Source organism: Talpa occidentalis, unplaced genomic scaffold, assembly GCF_014898055.3.
Source record: "Talpa occidentalis isolate TD23 unplaced genomic scaffold, MPIMG_talOcc4v2.1 talOcc4.3, whole genome shotgun sequence".
Classification (NCBI taxonomy): Eukaryota; Metazoa; Chordata; class Mammalia; order Eulipotyphla; family Talpidae; genus Talpa; species Talpa occidentalis.
This window is the reverse complement of record NW_023603184.1, coordinates 149,795,853-149,809,074: the sequence shown is the minus strand read 5'-3', so window position 1 is coordinate 149,809,074 and position 13,222 is coordinate 149,795,853. Positions and strand designations below refer to the sequence as shown.

The 13,222-nt window shown below is 61.9% G+C and overlaps 1 protein-coding gene across 1 annotated transcript in view; it reads left to right on the top strand.

Moving 5' to 3' along the window:
- Window positions 1-13,222, top strand: part of IQCA1 (IQ motif containing with AAA domain 1) — a 112,141-nt gene that overhangs the window by 60,799 nt on the left and 38,120 nt on the right. Inside the window, exons 9-11 of the mRNA XM_054700178.1 lie at window positions 4,052-4,127; window positions 10,742-10,848; window positions 11,020-11,118. Of these exons, the coding sequence (XP_054556153.1) occupies window positions 4,052-4,127; window positions 10,742-10,848; window positions 11,020-11,118 (282 nt within the window). The remainder of the gene's footprint in view (window positions 1-4,051; window positions 4,128-10,741; window positions 10,849-11,019; window positions 11,119-13,222) is intronic.

Here is a 13,222-nt window from a genome sequence, read left to right as displayed (position 1 = left end):
GGTCCGGGCCGGTTTCTCTTTCTTGGGTTCTGCTGCCTTGACCCGGCGACACCGCACTGGGGGCAGCTGTCCCGGGCGTCCCGGGGCCCCACAGGCTGATGCCCCGCTCTGCCGGGTGTGCTGTCGTCGCCGTGGGGAGGGAGCGGCGTCCGCACACAGGCAGCTGCGCTTCCTCGCGTGATGGCTGCGCGTCCTCAAGGAGCCCCGACCCCACCATCTTTCCCCGGGGAGAGCTAAGGGGAGCTGCTTGGCAAGAGCAGAGAAACTAAACCAAGGCCAGATTAAGTGCAAGTAACAACAAGCCCGAGAAAGCTGCCTGTGGACCTGGGGCGGGGGGTGGGGGGAGCACAGTGGGGAGCACAAGGGCTTGGGGTTGGCTGGGGTGTCCTGGGGGAGGGGGAGGTGTGGCCACCCGCCTGAGGGGGGAGATCTGCATGTGAGCAGGTCACAGCGAACTGGCGCGAGGGGGAGGGAGGGGCACGGCTTGCAGACCCGCCTGTCAGCCCTCCGCAGGGTGCCCCGCCCCTCCCGTCCACGCCACCAAGGTCACCTCACGTGCGCCACGCTGGCCGTCATGTCCAGTTCCAAAGGGCACACCAGGGCGGCCCGTCCACCGTGGCTAGTCAGCTGAAGTCCACTGGACACCTGCAGGTGGAGCTGAGGAGCGCCCTGAGATGGGGATTGCGGGGGACGGGCCCACACAGAGGCCAGGCAGACCTGGGTGAGGAAGCTGAGGCCGCGGAGTGGGGGCCCCAGCGGGCGCGGCCGCCCCAGGAGACGCTCCTCCTTGGCGCTCCCTGCCCCCTGACGGCAGGTTTCCCGCACCGGCCGTGGCTTTGACCCAGCCGGTGGCCTTATTCCGCTGTTCCCTGCATAACCAAAGGAGGGAGCCCCGTACTGCTCATTTGGGAGACCCCCAACCCATGATAGGGATCTAAGGGGGGGGCCCTCTGACATCGCTTCGCGACCAAGGCGATCGGCCACCAATATCCAGATCGCTGGGCTCAGGCTCGTGGCCCAGACCCTCAGGGGCAGCCCCAGCTCCAGGACATGGGAGGTGACTGCAGGCGTGTGGGGCGCTTCCCCCCTCCAGGCAGCTTCACCCAAGGAGACCATGTCGTGGGGCAAAGACCTGGCCCTCATCTCCGTGGGCAACTCCAAAGGGTCTGCCTACCTGCTGGGGTCCCTGTGGGATCAGCTGACCACTCTGGCGATGGTGTCCAGCCCAGCTCCTGCCCCTCCCACCCGTGGGCGCTGCCAGGCTCTCTGCCGAGGTCCACAGGGAACGCAGCCCAGGAGCATGCCCATTGCCCTGCCATTCTGCTTGCACCCCCAAGATTCCAACCTGCCCCCACCCCTCCCCCTGCGCCCCAAAGGACAGCTCACTCGATACAGTTAATTTCTAAAATCTTCCTCTCACTCAGGAAGGTAATTCTGAGGCAGCACCTAACAACAGGGCATTAGAGGAATTTCAATTTTATCATAAGCTTCTCTCCCTCCAAATATGCTTGAGTGCGCCTGACACTTGCAGATTAAAATTCACTGCTCATCAGGCTCGCTCCATAAAAGCCCGGAACCATCCACCGCACAGCCGGGTCTTTGCTGAGTGAACGTGTTTTATTAACTTGCTATTAAAGAGTCACTTACTGATGAACAGTTTTGGACAAAAAGCAAAGTTTGAGCACGTCTGTCTGCATTTATGAAGTGGTTACACATGAAGGGGAACGATCCTTCAGAATCACCAGAAATGAATCCAGTCGTGACGATGACTGGCCTCTCCGAGGAACAGGCTGATGATGACGCCGTGCGGTCACCCGTGGCGCTGGCCTTCCCGGCCTGTCCACGCTCGGAGCCATTTTATCTCTTCCATGGGCTTTAAAAGTCTTTTCTAGAATCAGTCCTAAGACCAGTCCTGAGCACACGCAGCTCTTCGGTGCCCCCTGGGAGTGGCATCTCGCCTGTGAAAAGGCATCTAATGCCCCGTCCTGGTTGGGGGCAGGGCCGAGGGCAGCTGGGTTTGCTCAGCCTGATGTGCCTTCCCCACCCTGCTTCATGGGGGGAGGAGCCGGTGTCCCGCCTGGCCTGCGGGGCGCATCTCCTGCCCCACGAGCCTCCTGAGTAGAGGACTCCCTGCCCCCGCAGAGCCAGGACTGGCTTGGGCCGCCCTCACCAGGTAGCCAGGCGCTGACAGTCCGGCTGCACCAGGGAAGGGGGAAGGAGACCCCCAGTTTCCAGGGGGAACATACATCTGCCAGTCACAGGGAGGCCGGGAACCAGGGGTCGCCTGCGAGAAGTCACATCAACCGCTCCCTTAAAAAAAACGGAAATGGAAACAGCAGACAACCCAGCTCCCCGCCCCCCGCATCTGCCTGGAGCACGGGAAGCACCAGCTCAGCAGTGACGCGCCCTGGGCCTGACGCAGCATCACCCAGCCGCCAGCGCCCCGAGCAGCCCCGGTGGCCACGGGGAGGAAGCTGGGTCCAGCCACGCCACGGAGGACCCTCCAGCCGCCAGGAAGGAGGGGCGCTGCCGTTTGCAGCAAAACCAAGGGAATTCAGGGCGCTGAGTGTGGTGCAGCAGGTCGGAAGGACAAAGACCAGTGCTGGACACTGTCACGTCCACATCAAGGAAGGGACCACACAGACGGACTGACCACCCGCCGCCAGCAGACCCCGGCGCCGCGGCGAGGTCCCGGCTGGGCTGGTCGGAAGCACATGACGAAACAAAGGTAAATTAAATTAGAAAGCTGCAGAGAGGAAGGCCCAGCAGCGGACGGGAGGCAGGTCGGGGTGTTGTTCAGGGAACCCCAGGAATGCCAGCCGGGCGGGACCTGCGGCCGGAGGGGGCCCCACACGGAGCCCCAGCCCAGGGCCGCAGGCGCACGCGGCAGCGTCTGCACGCGGGCATGTGGATCCGCGCTCCTCTCTGAAAGCGACGATGAGGTCACGAAGCTGGCACGCGAGCCAGGAAGGGGCGCTGAGCAGGGCCCGGCAGACGCAGCTACGGTCGACTCTGCGCCGCCCCGGCTGTCGGGGCCACCCTCGGAGTGGCGCCGCGGCAGGCGAGCAGCCGGTGTCTGCACAGATGAGAGGACGCGCTCGCTGGGCGGGCGGAGACGATTCAGGCAGCTTCCCTCTGATGCTGAGCTTCTGTGGTCTGTCAGGACAGTGGCCTTTGTGGAATAAATCAGCGTTTTCGCAAAACACGCGACGTGGCTCTGCCGGCAGCCGGCCCTCCCTGACGGGGTCTGCCCGGCACACCAGCCAGGGCAGGGGCCTAGGCAGTGCTTCCCCTCCTCCGCCTGCCACGCCCCCTCTGTGGCTGACCGTCCACTAGGCGGTCACATCGTGCTCACCTGCCCACCACCCGCCGCACGCGCTTCTCTACCCCGTGGCCTCCAGCTGACATGGCCAGGTGCCCTCTGATGCCAGCCGGCCAGGGGCCAGGGCCAGGATGCCGCCTCCCACGGGTGATGGTCCCAGGGGGAAGAAGGGACACCGAGAGCCGGGCTGCTGGGGTGGCCGCCGCGGCTCCAGCCTAGGGTCAAGGGCCATGGGGCTATCTCTGCCGTGGGGACCAGGGCAGGAGGCCCAGGGAGCGGTTCCTGGGGGGACTCAGGGCCCCCAGCCCTGGGCTCTGGCTCAGAGCTCCTTCCGTGTGTGGCTCGGGGTGGGGCAGGCAAGCAAGAGGGGGAGCCGTGGAAGCCAAGGGCGGGGCAGCGTGCAGGCGGGCATCGGCCTCAGCGTCGGATCAGCAGAGACCAGCGCCCGAGAGGGGAGGCCGGGACCCAGAGGCCCTCCGTGAGCATGCCCCCGGAGCCAGTCTCCAGAGCCACCCGCGCACTGGCTGCGGGGCAGCCACAGCACCCCCTGCCCAGCTGACCCTCAGGACAACTGCCCGGGGCAGTGGGCAAGGGGCTGGGCCTTTGTCCGTAAGCCAGGAGCGTCCACGGGCCTTGCTGCAGCCGGGAGCTGTGAGGTGCGCCTTCTGCTGTCCGGTCTCGACAGCAAGCAAGGCCTGTAACCAACAACGTGTTCTTCTGCCCTAACAGGAAGAAAACCAGGGGTGGAAAATGTCGCCAAGTGCTTTCCTCAGTGCCATGGAGGAAGGAAATAACTTATACAAAGGTCAGTCTTCGAGAACGTCTGTGGGGCCGCGTGTCCCCGCCCGCCCCCAGGACCCGGCCGCAGCGCCTCGCCTGTGTCGGGAAGAACTAGGGGCCAGTCATGGGGGGCGGCAGCCCCTGACCTCTGGCCAAGGTCACCTGCTGGCCTCTGTTTCAAGTCTTTTGCGGGGGGCAGGGGTGAGCACGTCGCCGCGTGGATGCTGGGTCTCCACCCCGTGCCGTCAGCCGAGCTCTCCAGGTGTGTTTGTTTGAGCTCCGAAATTCAAATGTGTGAGCTCAGAAAACCAACGCCGGGCAGACGGCGAAAGGTTTGCGTCTTGATGGCCGGACCGAGTCTCGGGAGGCTGAGGCCCGGCCCTCCCACCCAGGGCTGGGCACGGTGGGCGTGCTGCGCTCTGGCCACCTGCTCTGCCTGCGCAGGCCTTTCCCATGTCCCCCGGCCACGACCAGAGCATCAGCCAGTGCTGTGGGCTGCACTACCCCCTCAGGGGTGACCGCGAGCCGGCCTCGCCCGTGAGTGCTGCGTGGCAGTTCCCGGAAAATGCAGAGAGAACGGAGGCCACATGCTCCCCAGCACCAGCTGCGCCCGGGCTGCTCTCCAGCCTGGTCCCGTCCGACAGCACCGGGGCTGCTGTTTGCCCCGTGGGTGATTGTGAGGCTGGCCCCGGCTTCTGCCACAGTAAACCGAGCCTTGGTCCCGGGAACCGTCAGGAAGTGTGACGGCCTGGATGTACACTGGGGGTGCACAGTAGATCGTCCTCTGCCCCACACGCCACTGGTGGCACCGTCCCCACACGTGAGCGGCCCAGCCGCGGGGACGGCACAGGGCGAGTGTGACGTCGGCGGGCGGGAGAGGAAGGTCAGAGCAGGTGGTAACGGGGTGTTCAGGCGGCCAAGGTGTGCAAGCCTTCCTGTCCCATGCCCATCACGTGATCTTCACAGCAGCCAGCAGAGGGAACTGCCCGCCCCTCGGGGCAGACGCTGGTGGGAGACCCGCTGTCATTCAAGTTCAGGACGGCCTCGTCAGCGCAGGGACTCACAATCAAAACACACAGTCACTCAACAAACATCCATGTTCTTTCGGGCGCCAGGCACAATGGTCCCTGGAGACACAAGAAGGCTCGTGCTGTCCCTGCCCGTGACACGCTGGACGTTGTAGTTGTTATAGGGCAGCCCCGATACAAAACGGGGTGCCTGACTGTGGGTCCTCACCCGCGCGCTTAAAAGGACTTATTAATGCTCTACTGCAGGCGCACGTGAAAGGTTCATAAAAGGTTTATTCACAAGGGAAGGGGAAATGAGGAAATGGACAGCTCAGGGAGAAAAGCGGGAGACAAAGTTTTAAATGCATCCTACCCGATCCGCCTATCTGGAATCCCAAATGGCGCTCTCAGAGCTGGCCCGAGCCAGGAGCCGTGAAGCCAGGAGGCGAGCGACAGAGCGAGAGACCCCAAGGCCCACGTGTCTGGTTTTTATACCAAACCTGGTTGCTTAACTCCACCCGCAGGTCCCAGCCACCCTCCCTTTGGTGGTGACGGGATTTGTCTTTCCCAGTGTCCTGATGGCTTTGGTCTGGGGTGGGGGTGGTGTCCACAAAGCCTGCATGGGATTAGCTCAGGACATCCATTCCCCCAACATAGTGGCGGGCGAGGCGGGACATTGGGGGCTCGTGTCCATCAGGCTGCAGCAGCAACATCCAGTGGGCCCAGCCCGGCATCACAGCAAGCCCAGCTGCAGGCCTCGAGCCTGGCCGTAGGGTGCCAGGGAGCTCAGGTGTCGGACCCAAACGGGCTGCATGTGTTAAGACACGACACTGTGGTTGACTTTACAACAGCCCTTGTTTGGTCTTTCTCTGCCTCCTGCTTTTGAGACAATTTTCCACGCCATCGGAACACATCAGGTGACCCACAGGGCATTTTCCCCAATGACCCCCGCCCCCAGCCCGTCCCGGCTGTCACGCCTCGCTGTCGGGGGCCCTCCCCCGATGAACGGACAGCTGGGGTACCTGGTGTATGTCCTCTGTGTGCTCCTGCTCTCACATCCGGGGACAGTGTTCCTGAGGGCTTGGGAGACCCGGCTCCCTTCTTGACTGACGCAAATATGTGAAGAAAGTAAGAGAGACGGCGAGAAAGGTGTGGGGAGCAGAATCCCGACTCCCCCGGGGTGGGGGAGTGAGGCGCTGGGTCTAAAGTTGCTAAGTCAAGAAGTCGCAGGAGAAGCATAATGTCTGGACCTTACGAGAAGAACAGAGACGCAGACGCTCCCTTGCACCCATCACGTCACAGCCTCCCCTGCGGGCTCTCTTCCTCTGGCAAGCCTCTCACACTCCCGCCTCAGGGCCCTCACACATTCTGTTCCCCTTGCCTGAAATGCTTGTCCCTTCAGGACTTCTCTGAGACCTGCATGGGAGAATGGTCGCCCCACCTCACCCCACACCCCCTAACTTTACGTCCACCTGACACCCATGCCTGTGTGTTCACCGTGCCCTGGAAGGAGACCCCAGGTCCACGAAGGTCCCCATCCACTCGCCAGGGCAGCTCCTGACCGTGCTCAGCCTCGATGAACCCGTGAGCTAAGGAATTTAGGAATAAACCAGACTAATGAGTAAATCTGCTTCCACTCACGGAAGGAGGGAGGGAGGGAGGCTGGACTGAACGCCCCCGGGGGTGTAACGGACGGGCAGAGGGAGACAGTGTTCTATTATGGTGATTTTAACACCCTCTGACTGTGTTTAACACACGCACGTGTATCACTTCGGTGAAAGCAAAAATTAGTTGAGGGGAGTCTAGTGTTCCCGTGGGAAGCCAGGTTCCGCAACCTGCTGACCCAGCTAGGGAAGTTCTAGAAGCTCTAAAATCCACCCAGGCCGCTGGGTAATCTCTGTTTCCACTCAGGCTTAAAAAAAAACCCAAGCGTTGGGCCTTGGGCGCAGGGCCCCGAGGGTCATGTCCAGCGGGGCGCCCGCAGGCCAGTCATCTGCCAGGGCCGGGGAACTTCAAGAAATGCGGTGCCTCTCCTCAGAATTCTTTGCTCAGAATCAAAGCTTCTCCTTTTCAAATGAAACATTAGCATTTTAATCACTGAGATTAGGCTCCCACCCCCTCCCCTGCGCCCCCCAACGTGTGAAAGGGCCTCTGAGCTTGAGCTTTTCACTGCTTTTCAGGTTCTGGGGATAAAAGCTCATTCTCAGGGAGGGGCCTTGTCGCCCTCAGGCCTGAATAGCGCTGCTCTGTGAATGTCCTTGGAATTCCTGACGGGGTTGAGGAGGCCCCAGCAAGAGTGTCATGAGAACAGCAGCCACCGGACACGGAGCCGCCGCCCCCAGGGGGCTCAGCCCCCCCACCCCCACCCCAGGAGCCCGGTTCCAAGGCCGGTCACCCAGGATGGCGCCAGGGCTCGCTCGGGGCTGCTCATCAGCTCCTTGCTTCCCGAAGCCATGCCCTTGCCTCGCCCTCTCCACGGAGCAGGCGAGGGGGCTTGAGGGGCCGCGTGCCCAGGAGGGCAGCCTGAGCCCCGGCCAGGCCCTTGTGGCACAGCCAGGCCTCTGACGGGGTTTCCAGGGGGCGCTTCCAAGTTTCAGCACGTAAAGCAGCTTCGCGTGGGTCTTAGATCTGGAGGGTTCCCACTGCTGAAACCCACGTCCAGGAGAAATTCTGGAAAAGCAGCGACCTTCGCAGGAGGAGGGCACCGTTGCTTCTGCTCACACCCAGCCTGCGGCTTCCCCCGGGACGGTGCCAGAGCCAGCCCGCCAGGTTTCGTTGCCCGAGACCCTGCCTGCGTGGGAGTCACGGGCGGGGACACCTGCTCGTCATGCCTGATGGGGCGGAGGGTCCCCTCTGGTCAATGGCTCCTGGGAACGATTATTTAAAATAAGGATAAAACTTGAGCCGCCGCCTGCCAGCCACGTCCTGTGCGCCCGCTCCTGCCAGGCGCGCCCTTCCCTCCTGTGCCCTCGTCTTCACGCCCGGCTGCTCACCTGCCTGTCTGGGGGTGACACCCTGAACTTGGGTCAGACAGGCCCCCCATCCTGTCGCCCACCTGGCCGGGTGAATGATCAGTTCCGTGGCGTGGCCCCACCTCTGCGAGCACTTTCTGCCATTTCCTGTCCGTCTGCCTTGGCCACGGGAGAATCGGAGTCTCTTTGTCAGCCTTGCCCCAAGATGCCGCCTCACCCCGGGCCCCTTCCTGTCTTCCCGGCAGACCGTGGCCTCTGGGGAGGCCTCCAGCCGCCAGGACCTGCTGCCCGGGTCCACCGGTGGGGCCGGGCTCACGCCCGGAGTCCTGGACCCGGAGGCCTGCAGGCTCTGCCCGGCTGGCCCTTCTGCTGAGCCCGGGGCCTCGGGCCCGCTGGACGCACCCTCCCAGGGGGCGTGTGGCTAAGAGCCTGCCCTGCCCACCCCAGGAATCTCCAGGCCAGTCACAGGAGCGTGGCTGGGCCTCTGCCGCATCCTGTGGCCACCCACGCTGGTACGACTTGGGGCTGCGTCTCCCTCCCCATCTCCCCTGCGTGTCCTGGGCCACAGGCGGGGTGGAGGGTGGCAGCGGGGAGTGGGGGGGACGCCTGACCCTGATGACCCCAAGAGGACACGTGCTGCCCCCAGGCCACTTGCTGAGTGTGTTGTCAGGCGCAGAGTTCCTGCAGTAGCAGGCTCCCTGCCTGGCCCCCCACAGGGCACAGAGACTGGAAGCCCTACGGGTTGGGGCAGGGCTGAGCCCGGGGCTGTGCCCCTGCTGGGGTCAGATGCCACAGCATCGACCCCTTCCCTCCCCTAGACCTCCTGGGCCCGCCCCCGTGTCTTCCTCCTTTCAACCCTCTCCTGTGCTAACAATGCCTGTCCTTGGGGCCACGTAGAGACCCGGCCCCTCCCTTCTCATTTGCCGGGCGTGACTCTGCACCTCCTCTCTGTTTTCACGCTGCTGCTGCTCTCCTCACGCCCCACGCCTCAGACCGTCCCTGCGCCGGGTGGAAGCACGCGCTTCCGTCCAGCTCAGCTGCGCAGTCAAAGGACACGTGGGCCAGCCTCGGGGCCCCTGTGCCAGGGGAGGGGGAGAAGGCTGCGTTCACCGCCGCCTGCACCCAGGTGCCCACAGTCCCTCCTCCCAAGTCGGAGCCGCCCCCCAGAGGAGAGGTCGGGAGCCTCTGCCCGTGCCCCAGGGCCTCGCGGCCCTCCCCGCCCTAGTGGAGGGCGTTGTTGGCCGGAGGATGGGTCCGGTGGGCTGGCCAGGCTGCGAGGGGCGCAGTGAACCCCCGCCTGGCCAGGCGTGGCTCCCGGGGGAGGTCGCGTTCTCAGACTGGCACGTCGTGTCCCCCACAGGAGAACCCACGGGCCCCGCTGCCAGGCCCAGGCGTCTGCTTCTGGACATCCATTTGCAATTGCAATTCCCTTTCTAGAAACGAGCCGTATTTCAGTTTATTCCGGGGACACAGAATTGTGCTTTTTGCTCTAGAGACACCTTTCTCCCAACACCCCCAGCGCCGGGCCTGGCAAAGGGAAATGTAAACGCAGATGAGCTCGAAAATGCTCAAAGAGTGAATCAGACGTGGAGCCGCCGGCTTGGGGGCCAGGACCGGTCCTGGGGCGTTCAGTGTTGCCTTTCACGAGGGCGCCGGGCACCTTCCACGGAGTGGGCGTAGCAACAGGATGGTTCACATCTCAGTGAATGATGTGACTGATCCTGTTATAGGACAGGGAGAGGGGCAGCCCAAACCCCGCAAACCTGCCTATTCTAAATGGGTTCTGCCATCCGCCGCATCAACACAAAACATATGACACTTTAATGGGAAGGATCTTTAATAAAAACTAGGAAACAATACAGGTGAGGCAAAGAGTCTAGTTTCTAAATGAAGCACCCAAAGTTACCCGTCCCCTCGTGGGTAAAACTCCATCCATATGGGGTCGGCCCAGAGCAAGGCCCCAAAGCCTGCCACAAGTCTAAAACATCTTCCAGTGGGGACCCACAGAAAAGGGTCACAAACAACCGGACAAGCCCGGAAGGAAAAGAGCAAAATCAACATCCAGATAAAAGCTGCCATTGTCACCTCCCCACGGGTCTCACCCACATCTGTGTCACCCAGTCCATGACCAAAAGACAAGCGCAGTTTCTTTACATGTCTCTAGGCTCCATGCGCCTCCTCCAGGTCTCCTGGCTCCATCTTGCTTCCTTCCTCCGTCTCTTCCTGCAGCTTCTCCTTTTCCTGCTCAGCTCCACCCTCCCTTGGGTGGGGCAGGGAACCTCCCCCTTTCCTGGGGACCACCCTGTTACAATCCAAGCAGCATGACGCGACCGGCAAGACCAGCCGTCGGCACGAGCGTGATCCACCCCAAGAGGCTGTTTGCAGGGCTGCGGTCACACAGACGGGGAACGTTCGCACCACGCAGCTTTAGGGGATGCTTTCACAGCAGCTTTCTCCTCTGTTTCTCAGCTCTCCTGGCATGTGGCTTCCGCCGGGCAGTGGAGGGACACGGGTGCCCGTGACCCTCCAGCTTTCTTTATCCAGGCTTCGTTCCCCGCACCGGGCAGACGCCTGCGCTCACGCTCACCTGGTGACGGCCGCTTTCATTAACCTTCCCACTGAGAAAGGCTGTCCTTTTTCTCTCCCCTTCTGGAGTGTAGACATTTGGAAGAACAAAGATGAATCATGGAATTTCGCGCAGGGCCACGATCCCGAGCTGGTCAAAGAGGAGAAGCGGAAAGAGCTGGAGTCGGAGATACGGCTGCAGGTAGGCCCACCTGGCGGGGGTGCGGCTGCGGCCCTGGAACCGCCCGGCCGTGCTCCCCACGCAGGTGGTGGGGCGGGTCCCTGTCCGAGACCCACCCAGAACGTATTTCTTCGTGAAGAAAACACGGGGCATGCAAGTTTCTTGAAGGGAGCGTGTTTTGTGTCCACCTAGGTTGACGAATTGATGAGGCAGGAGCTGAAAAACCTAAAACTAGCCGTGAACAAAATAAAGGAAAACCCAGTCAAAGCCAAGAAGAAAGGAAATAAAAAGGTGAGCCCTGGAGGAGCATCAGGAGAGCAAGGCAGAGGGCAGATCCGCATCGTGGGGCGGGCCGCCTGCCCGTGGGTGGCCCAGGAGCGCTGCCCGGGGACCCCACCCTGCTGCCCCGGGGAACGCACCTCCTTCTTGCTAACTAACTGTTCTCCACTTGGCCCTGAGCATCGTGGGCTCCTTAGTGGGGCACACTCAACAGTCTGAGAGTAACCCCCCATCACGCAGACTCATCCCGGCCAAGCCCCATGGGTCGGGTGAGAACTCCGCCCCCAGGACCCGCCCATACCAGTCACAGAACTCACATTATGCAAAGCAAAAAGCAATAAACCTGCAAAGAAAAACAGACAAATTCACAATTAAAGCTGGAGATTCATCACCCCTTTCTCAACAATTAAAAGGAAACTAGACAGAAAGTCAGCAGCGATATTAAACTCAACAGTGCCATCAGCCAGCGTCTAAGCGACGCTGTAGACTCCACCAGCCAGCACACCGAACACGTTATTTCCCAGTGCCCACAGAGCCTTTCAAGACGGGCCGTGTCTCTACCATAAAACAAACTCCCTCAGACTAGAAGGACTTGAAGTCGTAGCCAGCGAGTTCTCTGGCTGCACTCTCTGTCCAAAAATGGAGTCAAACGAGAAATGACTAACAGAAAAAAAATAACAAGAAAATCCCCAAACACCTGCAGTTGCCCTCCCGGGTGCTTACCACACGCACACACTCAGAGGCCCGTGCACACTTCAACACCTCAGTGCATTCAAAATAGCCCCCAGCTGGGGCCTCCCTGGTGGCCTAGGGGTTAAGTCTCGGATCCCCGGCCGGGGAGCTACCCACATGGCGCGGCAGACCCCTCCCGTCTCCCGCTGCTCCCCTCAGCAGTGGATTTCAGTGTTCCGCTCCCCACTCTGTCTGGGGAGTCCTCTCAACCTCCCTTCCCCCACACTCTGGACTACACCCCAGTCTCTTCTACACAAAAATAAGTAAGTAAAATCTTCAAAATAGCCTCACACTGGAAACAACAGTAACAAGGACTGAGCTATTGATACATACACGAAAACAAGACCGAGACACATTTTCTGAGAATTTCTGTGAGTGAAAAGCAAAAAGAAAAAAATCATAACAAGTTCCTCCTATGATTCTGTTAATATAAAGTTCTTGAAAGAACAAAATTGTAGAAATGTAAGGGGGGGGTGGCCACAGGTGGGGGCCACTGCCACTAGGAAAGGGTGACCTGGGGGCTCTGCGGTGAAAGGGACGCCCCGTACCCGAGGATGCCCAGGCCAAGGCCGGTGTCCAGCCGTGGCTTGGGAAGGTGGCTGGACGGACCCCGGCGCCTCCGCGGGCTGCTGCTCACCGCTGCCTGGGAGTCTTCCACCCTCTCGAAGTAAAAAATTTAATTTTATAAAATGGGAAAACAAGAATGATTGATAGCTCTGTGCAGCCAGAGCGGATCTCAGGGCCCTGGCACTGACTGGGTGACGTGAGACGCGAGAGATTACGGTGCGAGCGCCCCATGGGCAGGGGAGACTGCATCCCAGCCCACCCCAGCCCTGGCCGAGGGCCCGGACGGCGGCGTGGCTGTTTCCGGCAGGGCAGCGTCCTCTGGACGTGGAGCCGAGTGGGGCCTCGGCCGCAGTACAGGTTAAACAGAGGCGTTGACCTGCAGTGGACGGGGCTTGCGAGCCCGAGTGGTGGGAGAGTGAAGCACACAGGAATGAGGATGTGCGGGGGTTGGAGGGGCCCACTGGGATGTCGGGAAAACGCCCACTTGGGTCCCGTGTGGGAACAGAGCCCCCGAAGGCCACCCCGAGGGCCCTGGAGAGCCCCCAGCGGGTGTTTGCACAGAGAGTGCAGCGGCCAGCGCTCCAGGAGCCCCGCACCAGGCCTGGTTCCAGGGACCCAAGAGCCCGTGGGGCCAGGCCGGCGGGTGCTCAGAGGAGTGACGCTGCCGGCCCGTCGGGATGGGGCCCTAGCTGTGGGGACCTCGCGCTCCAGCCCCGGGCACATGCCCCCCTCGAACTGGGCTCTTCCCGGCCCCTGTCCCCTTCGCCGCCCAGCGAGCGGACACAGGCTCCCGCCCCGCCAGGGAAGGCGTCCGCAG